Raw genomic sequence first — 13,346 nt, forward strand, 5'->3', positions numbered from 1 at the left:
TCAAATAAAACTGAAACTATCACCATTACCCATGGCCGAGGTAGTGTATGCCGTTAGGAAATCAGCAAAATTTTTTGACATGCAATATTATTTTAATGGCAATTTGAAAAAAATCTCGATAGAGTGATGTAAGTGTTGGATCACCCCCTGATCTTTTCAATATGACTGCAGTGGTGCTAAATTTGTCATTGTCACTCGGCGACAGTGTAGAGAAAAAGCACAGTAAGGCTGAGTGCAGTGTCCAGAAACAGCACTGAGAAAAACGTATTTGCATTTTGAGACAACCTTTAACTTTTGCTACACTGCAACTATGGAAATATAAATGGAATCGTTGTGAGGCTTTGTTCTTTATGAGGAAGGCTATATACTAAACATATAACAGTACCCTCCCCAAATACTGGTAAGAGCTTGCCACAAAGTCTAAATATACCGCCACTAGAACCAGCGGGAGAAGCGTTATTTACAACTTCATATGCCTGTGGCAGTGCCCTTCAAGGCAAACAGATACTCAAAATTACGATAAAACGGTCTTGCAATATTAATAAACCTGCACAAAGTTTAAGACTAAAGCACCAGCGGCTTACTGGAATGACCTAATAAATTGGCTAATGTTGCAGAATGAAACTTTGCTACTTTGCTGTACAGCGCATGCAGGGCCGCACGCGGAGTCCCTTGCTGGAGCTAAAGCTCGAACTTTCACACCCCTTGAGCGCAGCGACGCAATTACTTCGACAAACTAAAAAAAAAAAAAAAAAAAAAAAAAAAAAAAAAAAAAAACGAAACCGTCCGCGGAAAATGAACGCGGGCAACGAACGGCGCGATGTCAGGCTCGCCTGTCGTCTGAAGCGACGCGATAAAAAAGCAACGAAGTGGTAGCGTCGGTGAGGACCATGAGTATCAGCTGAACAGTTCAATCTATCGATGCTATCTTTGATGCCTCTGAACCGCTCGCTAACGATTATACGCCGCCGGACGTGCTGCAGCTAGGTCGAGAACACGCCGCGCGACCCTGGCAGCGCGCCGCCGCAGTCGTTCTTCGACGCGCACTCGCTACGGAAGTCTACCGAGCTACGTTTAAAGACCAGCACCGGCTGCGGGAACGACTGATAACGATCGCGAAAGCGCATCATGAACGAGCGAAGCGGCAGCCGCGACGAAGAACGTTAAAAACAAACAAAAAAAAATGGCGTCAGTCGCGCTGGCCAATGGGAAGCGCGAGACGAGGGGCTCGCTTCGCGAGCGCGCGCTCCAGCCAATCAGCGGACCGGAAACGGCTTTCGAAAAACCCGCGACGGTGGTCGTTCTGTTTGAGCGACGTCATTTGGAGATGTCGCAAAATGCGCACAAAGAAACAAGCTTCAAAACAAGTCCAAGATGGCGGCGACCAGCCGGCTGCTTCACCCGCGGCGCGCGCGGGAAGTTCGAACAATTTTCACCCCTTTTTTGGCCATTTCGAGGTTCCCGTGGCGTTTTAAATGTCGATTTTACCGTATTTCCCGATCGAATTCAGTGTTGATATTTTGAAGGCTAGTGCTCAAAGGTACAGACATTCTGAAAATGCATTTTTCTCAAAATCAATTTTTCGCCCATTTTTGACCAGTTTAAGACCCGCGTCCCCCCTTAAAAACTTTTTCTGTGTCAACGTGGTATGTCATCGAAGCTTAGCATGCAAGTGCCGAATAAAATGCTGATTCCAAATATCTCTTCTCAAGGAGAAAATATCGCAAACTAACATAGCCTAATTAAGTTATCTCTTGCGGGCAATTATGGTTATTTTAGGAACTCTATTAGGAACACGCAGACATCTCAAAAGGTGCACCACACATTTTAAAACAAAAGAAAATTCCTATAAAATCATTTTCTTGATCAAAAATAAATACATACCAAAGTCTGAATGGAAAAAGTATGTGGCAGTAATTGGAAAAAATTTGTCTAATTGTTAATATATCGCAAATAAGAAATAAAGGAAAGCTTTAGGATGCACAGTGAACACTCGGTAATGGCTGCATGTTCCTAAAAGAGGTCATTTTTTAACTGAGAAATTACCATAATGGCCCATAAGTTGAAATTTAAATGCATATTTAAAATCAGCATTCTATTCTGCACTTGCACGCTTATGGTTCATCAAGATATGTTGAAAAAAAAAAAAAAAAGAAAAGAAAACAGCCTTCAAGATCCTCTTTCCCCCCTTAATTCAGACGAGGGGGTCATGCTAAGGTATGAATCAGTGAAGCCCGGGATCGTCCAAACAGACCTTTCTGAATCTGAAATGCACGAAACAGTGTTTACAAACCTCAGGCGTGCACACTATGGCAGGCATGGTGACTATCTTAAGGGAGGACATGGCTCTTAAAGTTGCTTTTCCAATTTTTGACTAAATTTGATAAAACCTGGTAGTCTGATTCAGTTTCTTGCACTGATTTCAAATACGTAACTATTTTTCCAGCTGGCGAATTTGTTCAAGAGATAATGAAATTAATTGTTCACAATTTGCAGAAACAATTAAAAATAACCGCACTACAATAAGTTACCACTGGCACATTGCTAGATACTAGAAAGCATAACGAATACAATGTAAGGAGCACTTTTTTGATATAACAAATATTCACGATGTTATAGCGGTTCTAAGTTTTCAATTTTGCTCTAAATAACACAGGAGGACACCCACATTTGGAACAGTGAACTTTGAATTGCTATAACTTCAGTAATATTTGCTATATCAAAAAAATGCTTCTAACGTATTATGCTTTCTAGTACCTAGCAAAGTGTCCACGTGAATTTTTTACAATGCGGTTATTTTTTCCTTTTTTCTGCAAATTATGAACAATCAATTTCTTTTATTTTTTCAACTAATTGGCCAATTGGAAAAATAGTTATATATTTGAAATCAGAGCAATAAACTGAATCAGAATACCAGGTGTTATCTAATTTGGACAAGAATTAGAAAAAATAGTTTTAGGAGCCATGTCCCCCCCTAAGTCACCCATTACCAAAATAAAGCCCAAACAGCATAATTTATTTTTCACTTCTCTTGGGCTCTTCATCACCGGCACGCGCATCCGCTGGTCGCCCTTTTTAAACAATTCTTTATGCATGACTGGACTTGTGTATCCTTTGGGGGATGACGTCACATTGTTTTAATGCCTACTCATTCAGCACTCCAGACAGTCTGTGCAGAGCAAAGCACTTGAACTGCAAAATATTGCTGCTGTCACTTAGTTTTCATCGCAAATAAATAGACCACCACACTCCAGGCATTCATCAGAAAAAGTTACTGCGATGAAAATGATTATTGGCAGTCTCTTTAGGGCCATTTGATAATTTGAACTTTTCAGACTATCTGAACACTTTTTGCAGCCATTAGTGCTGGCGATTATGATATTAGCTGCAGATTCCGTTCTGCCAGTTCTGCAAAAACAATTTGTGGGGGGAGAGGCAATTTATCGACAGATATAAGGCAATGGCTGTACAACTAGAAAGTTCAGTTAAAAAAAAAACTGGGTGTCTCCCTGGCGAATTGGGAGGGTTGGCAGGCATGTGTATTATCATGAGTGCCACATGGTAGATCATGTAGAATGTGATCGAACAGGGAGGAGGGTTGGAGCTGTGTGATGACCCTCTTATGATATCATTGCTTGAGCTACATAATGTACAGCCTTTGTCAAAAGTTTACAGCCCAGGAGTTTGCTTATAACCTGTATATTATGACTTCTTTAACAATCGTGGAAGTCCCAACCACTGGAGAGGGTAGGACACAAAATCTTGCCTTCAGCAAGTTTGGAAACCTTGGAATGCATTACAAGCCACGTAGTGTGGCTCAGAAGTAGACCCACTGGGCTCTCAACTTTTGACAAAGGGTGTACTTAAAATAACTGTGCAACGAACTTCTCATTAGCGCAACACACACAAAAAAATCTCATATGCTTTTTTCTTTGTGTGTGCTGTCGACTGTTGGCTTACAAAGTACTGATTTGTGCATCAGCAAGAAACGCTTAAGTAGATAAAAATAAAGAAATGGGAGTGGAGACGTAAGATTGTGAAAGCATTTGAACTTTCGAATATTGAAGTGAATTATGCCGTACCCTATTCAAACTTGCTATTCAGGTGAATAGCAATGCCTGAAAACAGCCTTTTCAGGGTATTCAGGAGTTCAAGAATATAGGATTGGTCTGGCTTGGTTTATGGGGTTTAACGCCCCAAAGTGACTCAAGATAAGGGAGACTGCACAGTGGAGGGCTCCGGAAATTTAGACCAATTGGGGTTTTTTAACGTGCACGGACACCGCAAAGCACACACAAGAGCCTTTTTTTTTTCTTCCCACCTCCATCGAAAAGCGGCTGCGGCCCACAACCTCGGGCACAACAATCGAGCGCCCTAACCACTGTACCACCGTGGTGGGGAAAAGAACATAGGAAAACATATTTATTAGCAAAACGGAAGAAATCGGCTATGTGATTAGCAATCATTATTCAAACTCTATGAGGATGGAAGAAAATTTTAAAATGAACTTCAGCTGAAAAATTCAACTCACAGAAGACTTCTATAATACTGGAAGTGAGCAGTCAGTCTCCGAGGGGCTCTACAACATCAGCTAAGCGTATGGGCTTTATTCTTTGTATGCACAGTGCGGGAACATGTGGTGCCAAATCTTCTCCAGAAATGCCTCTTTCAAGCTGATGGTACCAGAAGACGGTGATTTTGGGCAGCGGAAATGAGATGGCAACAAGACTGGACCCTGTGATTGGTTGGGCGTCAAGCTTTAACTTTGCTCTTTGTACTCGGACGGATGTAAAATATGATGTGTTTAACACTTGCACACATCATCAGGGACAAATTCTAAAATGAAGGCGAGAAAGCAAGCGAAAACTGATTAAAGCAATGCTAGGGGCGACATTTAACATTTAAGTGTGTTTCAAACCGCACTGAAAAGGCAGGAAAGGAGAGAGAAAATAAAAATCCAGTTGAGACACCTCAGCCAAAAATGCGACGACAAAGGCCAAACGAAATACCAGGTTGGAGGGCGTTGCTGTGCCTTCCAATCCTACTAATGAAAAAACATTTGGGGAGCTTCCTTTGTAGAGTTTTACCTTGCCCTGTCTACTGCGCGTACACAGAAAGTCTGCTTTGTCAAAGTGTGTGGCTATGGCCTGTCTTGGTGAGGCAAAAAGTGCATGCAAGCTTCCGCCACCCATTTCGAAAAAAAGCAGTTCAGTTTGGTGGCATCCACTCTTGGTATTGAATGAGTGAAATGGGAAATTTTTCGTCTGATCTTTTTATTTCGAGTTTTCTACTAAGTGTAATAACTTTTGTTTGCATGCTCCGATTTCAATCATTTTTGCACAGGTGTCAAGAATGCACGAAGAATAATGAGTGGCAGTGATTAAAATTTGTCCCTTTAATGTGTGCTCTCACACTTCAATGCCATCCCAACGTTTTGGACGCTGGTGCACACATCAGCAGTGTCCAGCGTGGGGAATAATCCCCTATCGTTTTCTTTGATGTCTGCTTTCCCCTGCGGTGGTTACCCTAGCTACCACAAGAGGGCGCCAGTGGCCTGGCAGCTTGAGCGCCACCTACAGCTTCGTCACTGCGGACGCGGGAAAGTCAGGGGGGCTTCGGCATCGGCAACTCGACGCGAGTGAACGTGTCCTTGTGGCATTCCGCATTCTGAATAACTGCATATAAGCAGCCACAAACAATGGGTGCAGCCTTACCACTTCCCCTTCCAGGTGTTCCACGAGGCAACGCAGCACGTTTCTGAAGTTCTCATCCCAGAGCTCTGGTGAGCCATCCTTGGTGAGGGGCATGAGTTCTGATAAGGCCTGTTTGCGATGCTCTGTCCTGGAATGGCAAGCGATTATGTCAAATTCTTTTCTCACCGAACTCAAATCTTAACACCCTTGAATGACTACTGAAATGTGCTGAAGCACTACATGCACTGACAGTAAAGCTTAAGAATTTTGTTAACAAATGCCAACACAGAAAACTTCTGAGCACTATAATGATGCAACTGCATTTTTTTGTTGTTAAACCATACCTGCTGTTGGGGTTTTGTAGAATGGCAAAGATGTTGTTGAGGGTATCTTGTTCTGAAAACGAGGCAGCGAGTAATGTTCTGATATCAAGCATCACATGGAGAGGAATGATCAAAAAGTAACAAAATCAAAAGGTAATAAAGTAACAAAAAGTAACAAATAGAGCTGAAATGTGCAACATCTTCACCATTTTTGCCGACACCACCATCCAGAGAGGTTCTCCTGATACGATGGAGGCCGGTCTCTCCATCCTGCAAAAAAAGTGAAATTCCATTTTCACACATGGGAAATAAATAGCTAGAAAAAAAAAGAAAAGAACAGAATTACATGCTTCAAATAGCCAGAAATTCAGTCTCTAACACTAACAAGAAGCCTAACTACAAAAAAGCACCGAATCTTGAAGTGCTCTTTCGTGGACTCAAGTTATTTGATGATGAATCCGAATAATACGATCATTAATGTGGGTCTGTTCAATCCTGCTGTTGCAATCTTGCCTTGATTTCAGCACAAAGAATACTGTTCTATGAAGAGGTACGCAATAGTGAAATTTTCAAGTATAAATCAAATGTGAATGTGAAGAAAAAAGGTCTAGATATCAAATATCTGTTCAGTATAAGAACTTTAAGGAAAGATATAGACAAATGTTTTTTATTTCAATATGATGCCTTGTTTTTGCAACTGAAATAAACAAAACTGCACTGACTATGTAACAAAAATTTAGAGGCGGTTGCGACTGCAATTCAACAAGGTGGTATCCATTGCCAATGCCCAGTGGAGACTGCCTACAACGTGACTGCTTACAGTGTAGGACCGGTTATTACATAGTTTTTGCCGGGCACCAGTCTGCCTCCCATAGGACTGAATCTAAAGTCATACCGCTCATTATGCGATTTTAAAATACGCTTGGTGACAGCAGGCTTCCCTGCATTGCGTCATGTGTTTAGGGTGAGACACAAGCGCACGCTCAGTGCACCCACACCCCTCGCTTCGTCCTTCAGTCTCCATGCATTGCTCCAGTCTTGCACAAAACTGTGCAGGGGCTACTCTTTTCCCTCTAATTTTTTTCGTTTTTGTCCTTTCCATGCATGCGAGTCACACCACATAATATGCTTCTCGTCATGACCTCTCTAATGCTTTCCTTCACTCGAACATCACTCTTTTCGTAAAAGAGCGAGCGGAAACTCTTTGCGATTGTGTCTTCATTCAAGTTTGGTCGTGCAATGGCAGCGCCATATTTCTCGTGTGGCAGTGAACCATCAAACATAGGGGCACTCCTGGAACAGATGCTCGGCTAGCTTCCTCTGAAATGCGCCCAATGATTTGCGAGAGGCAGTATTAGATAACATTAGCAGACCGTGCTGTGATCTGTGTTACCAGAGTGCTGGGATCTCTCCCATTGACAGTGCTCCCCTATGACTGGTCACAATGCGGCGGACATGTGTTTCGATGGATGGATGGATGGATGGTATATAGCACCTCATACCCAGAGTCGCTTTGGGACATTAAACCCCATAACCAAACTAAACCTTTGAAATGGGGTGATGGCAGCAGCCACCATACGCATGGGAAGGAGAAAAGTGAAAGAACAACAGAGGGAAAAGCGTAACTGCTGCGTAATATTGTGCAAGACTGAAACAATGTGTGTGGAGACTGCAGGAAACGAGCAGCGCGTTCACTTGTGTCATGCCAAAAACGTAGTGAGATGTGCTGTGCCAAATGGAGAAGTGCATATGCTGTTCCACACTGTCACGAAGCGGATTTTAAAACTGCGCTCTACAATTGGTATTTCGTTTAGAGCAAAAACATAATAAACGATATGACTTTAGATTCAGTCCCAAAGCAGGCAGAGTGGTGGCTGACAAAAACCGCATTGTATCCGGTTCCGCACTATGAGCAGTTACATTCTAGGTGGTGTCCACTTTACTGAGGTTTGATTGTAATGCTAATGCAATAAAGAAATATGATAGGCGACAACTGGGCGAGGCACTTACGTATTCCCAACTGGCCATTCGCTTGACGGGCGATGCCTCCCGGCTGCTGGTCAGGCGCTGCTGCTGTCCGTAGGTGCAGGGTTCTTCCCAGTTCTGGGGTGCCAGCCGTTGCCTCAAGCTCCCACTGCCCAGTGGTGGCAACAGCAGCTCAGCCCCCCTGCCCGAGGGGCTCGAGTCCAGGTCCAAGCCTCCCCGCACCGGGTCCAGCGCCAGCCGATGAATTTGGGCCGTAGTTCGGCGCAGCAGCGAGCTGTACACCTCGTCGGGGTTCATGTTCTCGGTGTTGTCCTCTTCCTCCTCCAGCGACCGCTGCAAGGGCGTGCTCGACCGGCTCCCGCTGCCTCTGCTTCCCCTGCTAATGAACCGCAAGGTGGTGTATACACTTTGCTCAATAACAATGCTTACTCTTCAAGCACGTGACTGCGTCATGACTCAAAAAAAAAAAAAAAAAAACGGCATTCTGGACAGCCATTGCTGCCAAGTGGCTAAGAGTAAATACACTGCAAATGCTGTAATACAAGTCGCTGCAGTTGCCTCACTGGCCTCACCAAGACGGCGTTCGACTGTACTTACTTTGGTGTACAGCTGAATGATGAGTGGAGAGACGATGTGATGGGGCTGCTCGTTCGCAGCTCCCCGTCTTCACTGCGACCACGCATGGAGTTATGAATAAGGCCCATTGCAAGTGCCTGTAAACAAGGTGAACAGGTGAGAATGTACAAAAGACACAAGCAGGAAGCTTGGTCAAAATTTTATCCCCAGAGCAACTTAACTCAAAGGATGCATGTATCAATATTAATTAGTGACGATAAATGCTTTCATTGCAATTAGCCCACAGTGGCACAGCATGACGCTGTGGTAGTATTCATGTGAAGTCAAAACAACCATAAGCTCGGGATAGTGTGACAAGGACATTTAAAGGGCAACTCCGGAGGTTTTTCAACATTCGCATATTCTGGTAAAGATTTTACTGTAGGTTTTCCTCTCAGTCCTGACGTAATGTACCGAATTTGGGCGCCGTGTGATAATTTCTTCGTGCGCAGTTTTCGCGGCCTCAGTTCAAGAGATTTCTGCAGGCAACACCGAGTTTGTGACGTCACAAAGGTTACGCCCACATTACTACCTGCTCCCTGCAGATTAAGAAATTTTGAGGTCTGTATTAGGCTACCTCGGGCATTTTATATACTGAGTCATTATTTCCACCACCAAGTGCGTGTGTGAGTGTTTTCTCAGTACTGTGTGTGAAATCCCAGATTCATCAAACGAAACATTGTTTCTGGTTACGAAACCAGTATCGGTTTCGATTTGCGATTGCTTCTTTTTAATCCTTTGACTGTTTTTGCCGTACGGGCACTGCGGCCGCATTCCGTCTTGCGGCGTTTTTGCCGCTCGGGCACTGCCCTGAGAGCATAGCGTGTAAAAATATTCAGCACTGGTGGTGAATTTTTTTTCTGAATCAAAGGGTTAAAGGGGGACAGGGCTCTTGAAGGACCAAAAATCAGGGAAAAAAGAGACTTCTTAAAAATCGTGTATTCACTCCCCGAGCAATTAATTCCACTTGATAAGGTGCAAATGAGCCAAATAAATCCCATATCAGTTCCCCATGTTGGGAAAAGATTTTTCTTTTTACGCTTGGCAATTTTTTTTAATGCCCAAATATAAAGGGCTCGTCAACCACGTTTTCTTACATCGAACTTCAACAAGTTGTAAAATGACTAATATTGCCTGAATCAAAAAAGCAGTTTATAGTATAAGGAATACAATGTAGGAACTATCTAGCCACATGCTAATAATAGTTTCCTGATTGAATTATTCTCCTTCGTTTCTAGAAAAAAAAAAAAAGCGAAAATGTCAAATAATTTGAAAACAAGTTGACATATCAGAAAATAATTATATATTAGAAATCGGCACAAAAAGACTGATCAAGAGTGTGCATTTTTATAGCATTTAGCTTAAATATATATAGAAATGTTCAAAGAGACTTGTCCCCTCTTAAATACAGTTCTAATTAGAATTTCAAAAAACAGCTTTTTGTGTCTGAGTGAGAGCACACACCGAGGAATATAACGAAATCAATAACTCAAAATAATGAGAATGAAAAAAAACATCGAAGTTGCCCTTCAATGGACAGCGTGGAAAGCTTGTCGGCTGCCAAATGAAGTGCGAGATTTTGATTGGCTTAGGCGCTGGGGCATCCTCGCCGTGAGACAGCGCCTTGCCAGATGGGGTATTGTACCCAATGACCAGTTGAACTAAGTCACTCAACTAAATGTACATATGAGCATGCTTGCATGTACTATGCACTTCTCCTCACCCCTCAAAAATACACACACACACATACACGCAGGCACGCACATGTGTACGTATATATGCACGCAACAGTGAATTTTTAGGCTTAACAAAAAAATGCGGAGACACAGCTATTAGTCAAGCTGAAACAGAATCACCGAAGAAATGTGAGGTGAGAAGTGACTCACCTGGGTTTCTTGGTCAAGCGTGCTGAGTAACACGTGCATATCTGCTGGCCTCAGTTTGAAGATGGACACAATCACTTCCTGGGAGTGCTGCGCGACAGACATCAAAAAATACAATTTGTACAATCGTGTGCCAAAAGGCACCGCAATAATGTGAAACCACAGCAAGGTTCATACTGACACGACTTATTTCAAACACCGTTAAACCTGTTAAGAGCACGGCTCGCAGCCTGGACTTGATTTATTGATGACGTGCACATAACACAGCATCTGTGCCACCAGCTTCCAATGACTGAAACATAAAATAGTTGAAGAAAACTCCACCATGTTTTGCCCCAGCATCATATGACCAGCTGTTACAAGCTCGAAGCATAATCATTTGGATGTGATGTAGAAATAAGCAAGCAAACCCCTTTAATGGTAAGGCTTCAAGAACTGAAAAACAGAAAGCTAAACAGACCTTTTTGAGTTCAGGACTTTTCTGGTCACGAATCCAGGAAGAGATTTTTGCAACCATGGCCTGTGTTTCAGGAGTGTTGACCACCATATCCCCAGGGTCTATCGCTTGAAGCAGGGACATGAGGTACCGCAGGATAGTAATTTTGACCTGCAGGAAGGTTGAGAATACAGATTTAGGTGTGCCGAAGTACACGCACTCGGAACAACGTTCTTGAAAATGCAGGTGTTACCCAAGTAGATCATAAAAATGTGCAAGTTTCAGGCATAGATTTGAGAATAAAAATCATCGCAAGCCCTGAACCATGCAGTGACTTAGCAGCTCATCCTTCTAGTAAGTTGAAGAAGGTACCAAAGGGCAATGTTATGTCACCTAACTACAGTTTACCACCTGCATCCTGGTTAAAAATGATAGAGACCGACTCTTTTTATGAAGCTCAAACGGTGTGGTTAGTTCACTATACACTGAAGAAAAAAGTAAAAATGTTGCATAATATTGGTGACCAATCTTATAAACATGGGGCAAGGTGTCTTCAAAGAAATTACCTAAGCAATAAATTGGGTCACATACATGCAAATGAGGCCTGGTTCCTACACCAGAAATATTCTTTTGAATTCAGCAAGTGAACAACAAAGGAAGCAGACCTTGATGTTTGGAGTCTGCGTTGGGTCAGTAATGTACCTCGCCACCGCCTGAAACTGGTCAGCATGAGGAAAACAGTCCCTGCAGAAAGTGAATATAAGAGTAAGTATGCACATCATAAAAACGCTTGAATAAATCGCACAATACTGCATACGGTGAATGACTCCCAAGCAAATTCAGCCTTCCCTGCATCAGTCGGGCCATAGTAAATTCCCTTAAATCTTGTGCTGTGCATGACGGACTGCAGCCCTGCACTAAGCCAGGCGACCTCATTGGCTCCACAGCGTAATAATGACACCCTAAAAAAGTCAGAGCACGTAACGCAACCTCCCACATCATGACCTCGACGCATTACTCAACATTCCTGCATGCCATTCAGTTCAACACTAGTCAGGTGAGCAGACCAGTGTTCAATGCTAACGCCACTACTGTTACTACATTTGTCACAACATTTGAAGCAAACAAATAGAAAAGAATCATATGCACGTAATTGAAGAAGGGTTGACCATCATTACCTAATGATGGAGAGGATTTTCTGAATCTTCGTCTGCAGCGAGCTCAGCAAATCGGTTCCAGTCTTGATGAAAAGGCGAGTCAGCAGAACATAAAGCCAGCCATGCAAATCGGCGGCATGGACGTGGATGAGCTCACCCAAGGCCTCCAAGAAGAGCGTAAACACCTACATTGGGAAGCAAAAAAGAAAAGCAACAACATTTTAAGGTTATCAACTTGTGTGTGCACTAACCTATAGGTGGCGAAAATTTTCACAGCGAAATGGACGTCATTATATCAGTAGATGAGGTCAACTGCTACTCTGTCTGCCGTCACTGCAGTGGAACCTCCTTATTTCAAACTCCTTTGATTTGAACCTATCCGATTTTCCTGGCTATGCAAGCCGATGCTTTGGAATTCAATTCCCTATAAGTTAAATACAATTTTTGGTCCGTTTAGGCTTAACATCTGCGTTTAAGACTCACCTGAAAAAAACTTGGCGACAAGTGCTCATGGGCAACAATGTGAATCGCACTACAGTCAAACCCACTTATAAAAATATTGTTATAACTGGATCAGGCCAAAAAAAAAATGACAAACTTCAGAGCGTTTACCGAAAGGTAGGTAACTTACAATGTTTGCTTTTTTGCAGGGGACAATGCGTAACAGCCAACTTTGACTGGCTCACAGCCCATTTTGCTCACATCTCACCTATTAAAAATGAAGTCCCATAGGGACTTGTTTGTAAGGCTTCTCTTGCATACGTTCCTGTTCGTCGTCACTGCTAGTAAAGGTGACAACTGCGATGACTGCCTTGCAGGTGGAATCTTCATTTTTTGCGAGTGCGTCGTCAACACGCAGCGATTCTCCAAGCGTCGACACGCTGCCATCATCCTTATGTCGACAGGACCTCTGCGAACTTTCAGAGTCTCTAGCGTTCCAAATGAAGTCCACCTTCCAAAATCAATCGGTTGTAACTAGGGATGCGCGAATATTCAAGATCTAGAATATGAATCTCAAATGCAGCCAAAACACTATGCAGGTGTTCATCGGATAAAATTACTGTGATGAAAATGGTTCGAGAGTTTTTTCAGGCCCATTTGACAATTCGAGCTTTTGCTTAATTAAGCGTCTCTTGAAAGCTGAATTAACGAGTTATCTGTATTCAGCAGCCATATGACAGCTTCCTCTGGTTTCATGCAGGTCCTTGCCGAGTAATAAATTGGTATACAGAATTCTGTATAAAATATATGCT

The 13,346-nt window shown here is 43.0% G+C and overlaps 1 protein-coding gene across 7 annotated transcripts in view; it reads right to left on the reverse strand.

The window, feature by feature from the left end:
• chb (CLIP-associating protein) overlaps positions 1-13,346 on the reverse strand; it is a 185,728-nt gene that overhangs the window by 16,735 nt on the left and 155,647 nt on the right. For 6 of the 7 annotated variants that reach the window (XM_084606806.1, XM_084606804.1, XM_084606805.1 and 3 more), the window contains 9 exons: positions 12,115-12,278; positions 11,602-11,680; positions 10,961-11,107; positions 10,504-10,590; positions 8,600-8,715; positions 8,027-8,381; positions 6,223-6,286; positions 6,038-6,089; positions 5,715-5,841 (listed from right to left, as the gene is read on the reverse strand). In XM_084606806.1, the coding sequence (XP_084462932.1) occupies positions 5,715-5,841; positions 6,038-6,089; positions 6,223-6,286; positions 8,027-8,381; positions 8,600-8,715; positions 10,504-10,590; positions 10,961-11,107; positions 11,602-11,680; positions 12,115-12,278 (1,191 nt within the window). The remainder of the gene's footprint in view (positions 1-5,714; positions 5,842-6,037; positions 6,090-6,222; positions 6,287-8,026; positions 8,382-8,599; positions 8,716-10,503; positions 10,591-10,960; positions 11,108-11,601; positions 11,681-12,114; positions 12,279-13,346) is intronic. The other variant, XM_084606803.1, reaches the window with a different exon arrangement.

This window comes from Amblyomma maculatum, chromosome 6 (genome assembly GCF_055883805.1).
Source record: "Amblyomma maculatum isolate TAMU_Amacu chromosome 6, ASM5588380v1, whole genome shotgun sequence".
Classification (NCBI taxonomy): domain Eukaryota; kingdom Metazoa; phylum Arthropoda; class Arachnida; order Ixodida; family Ixodidae; genus Amblyomma; species Amblyomma maculatum.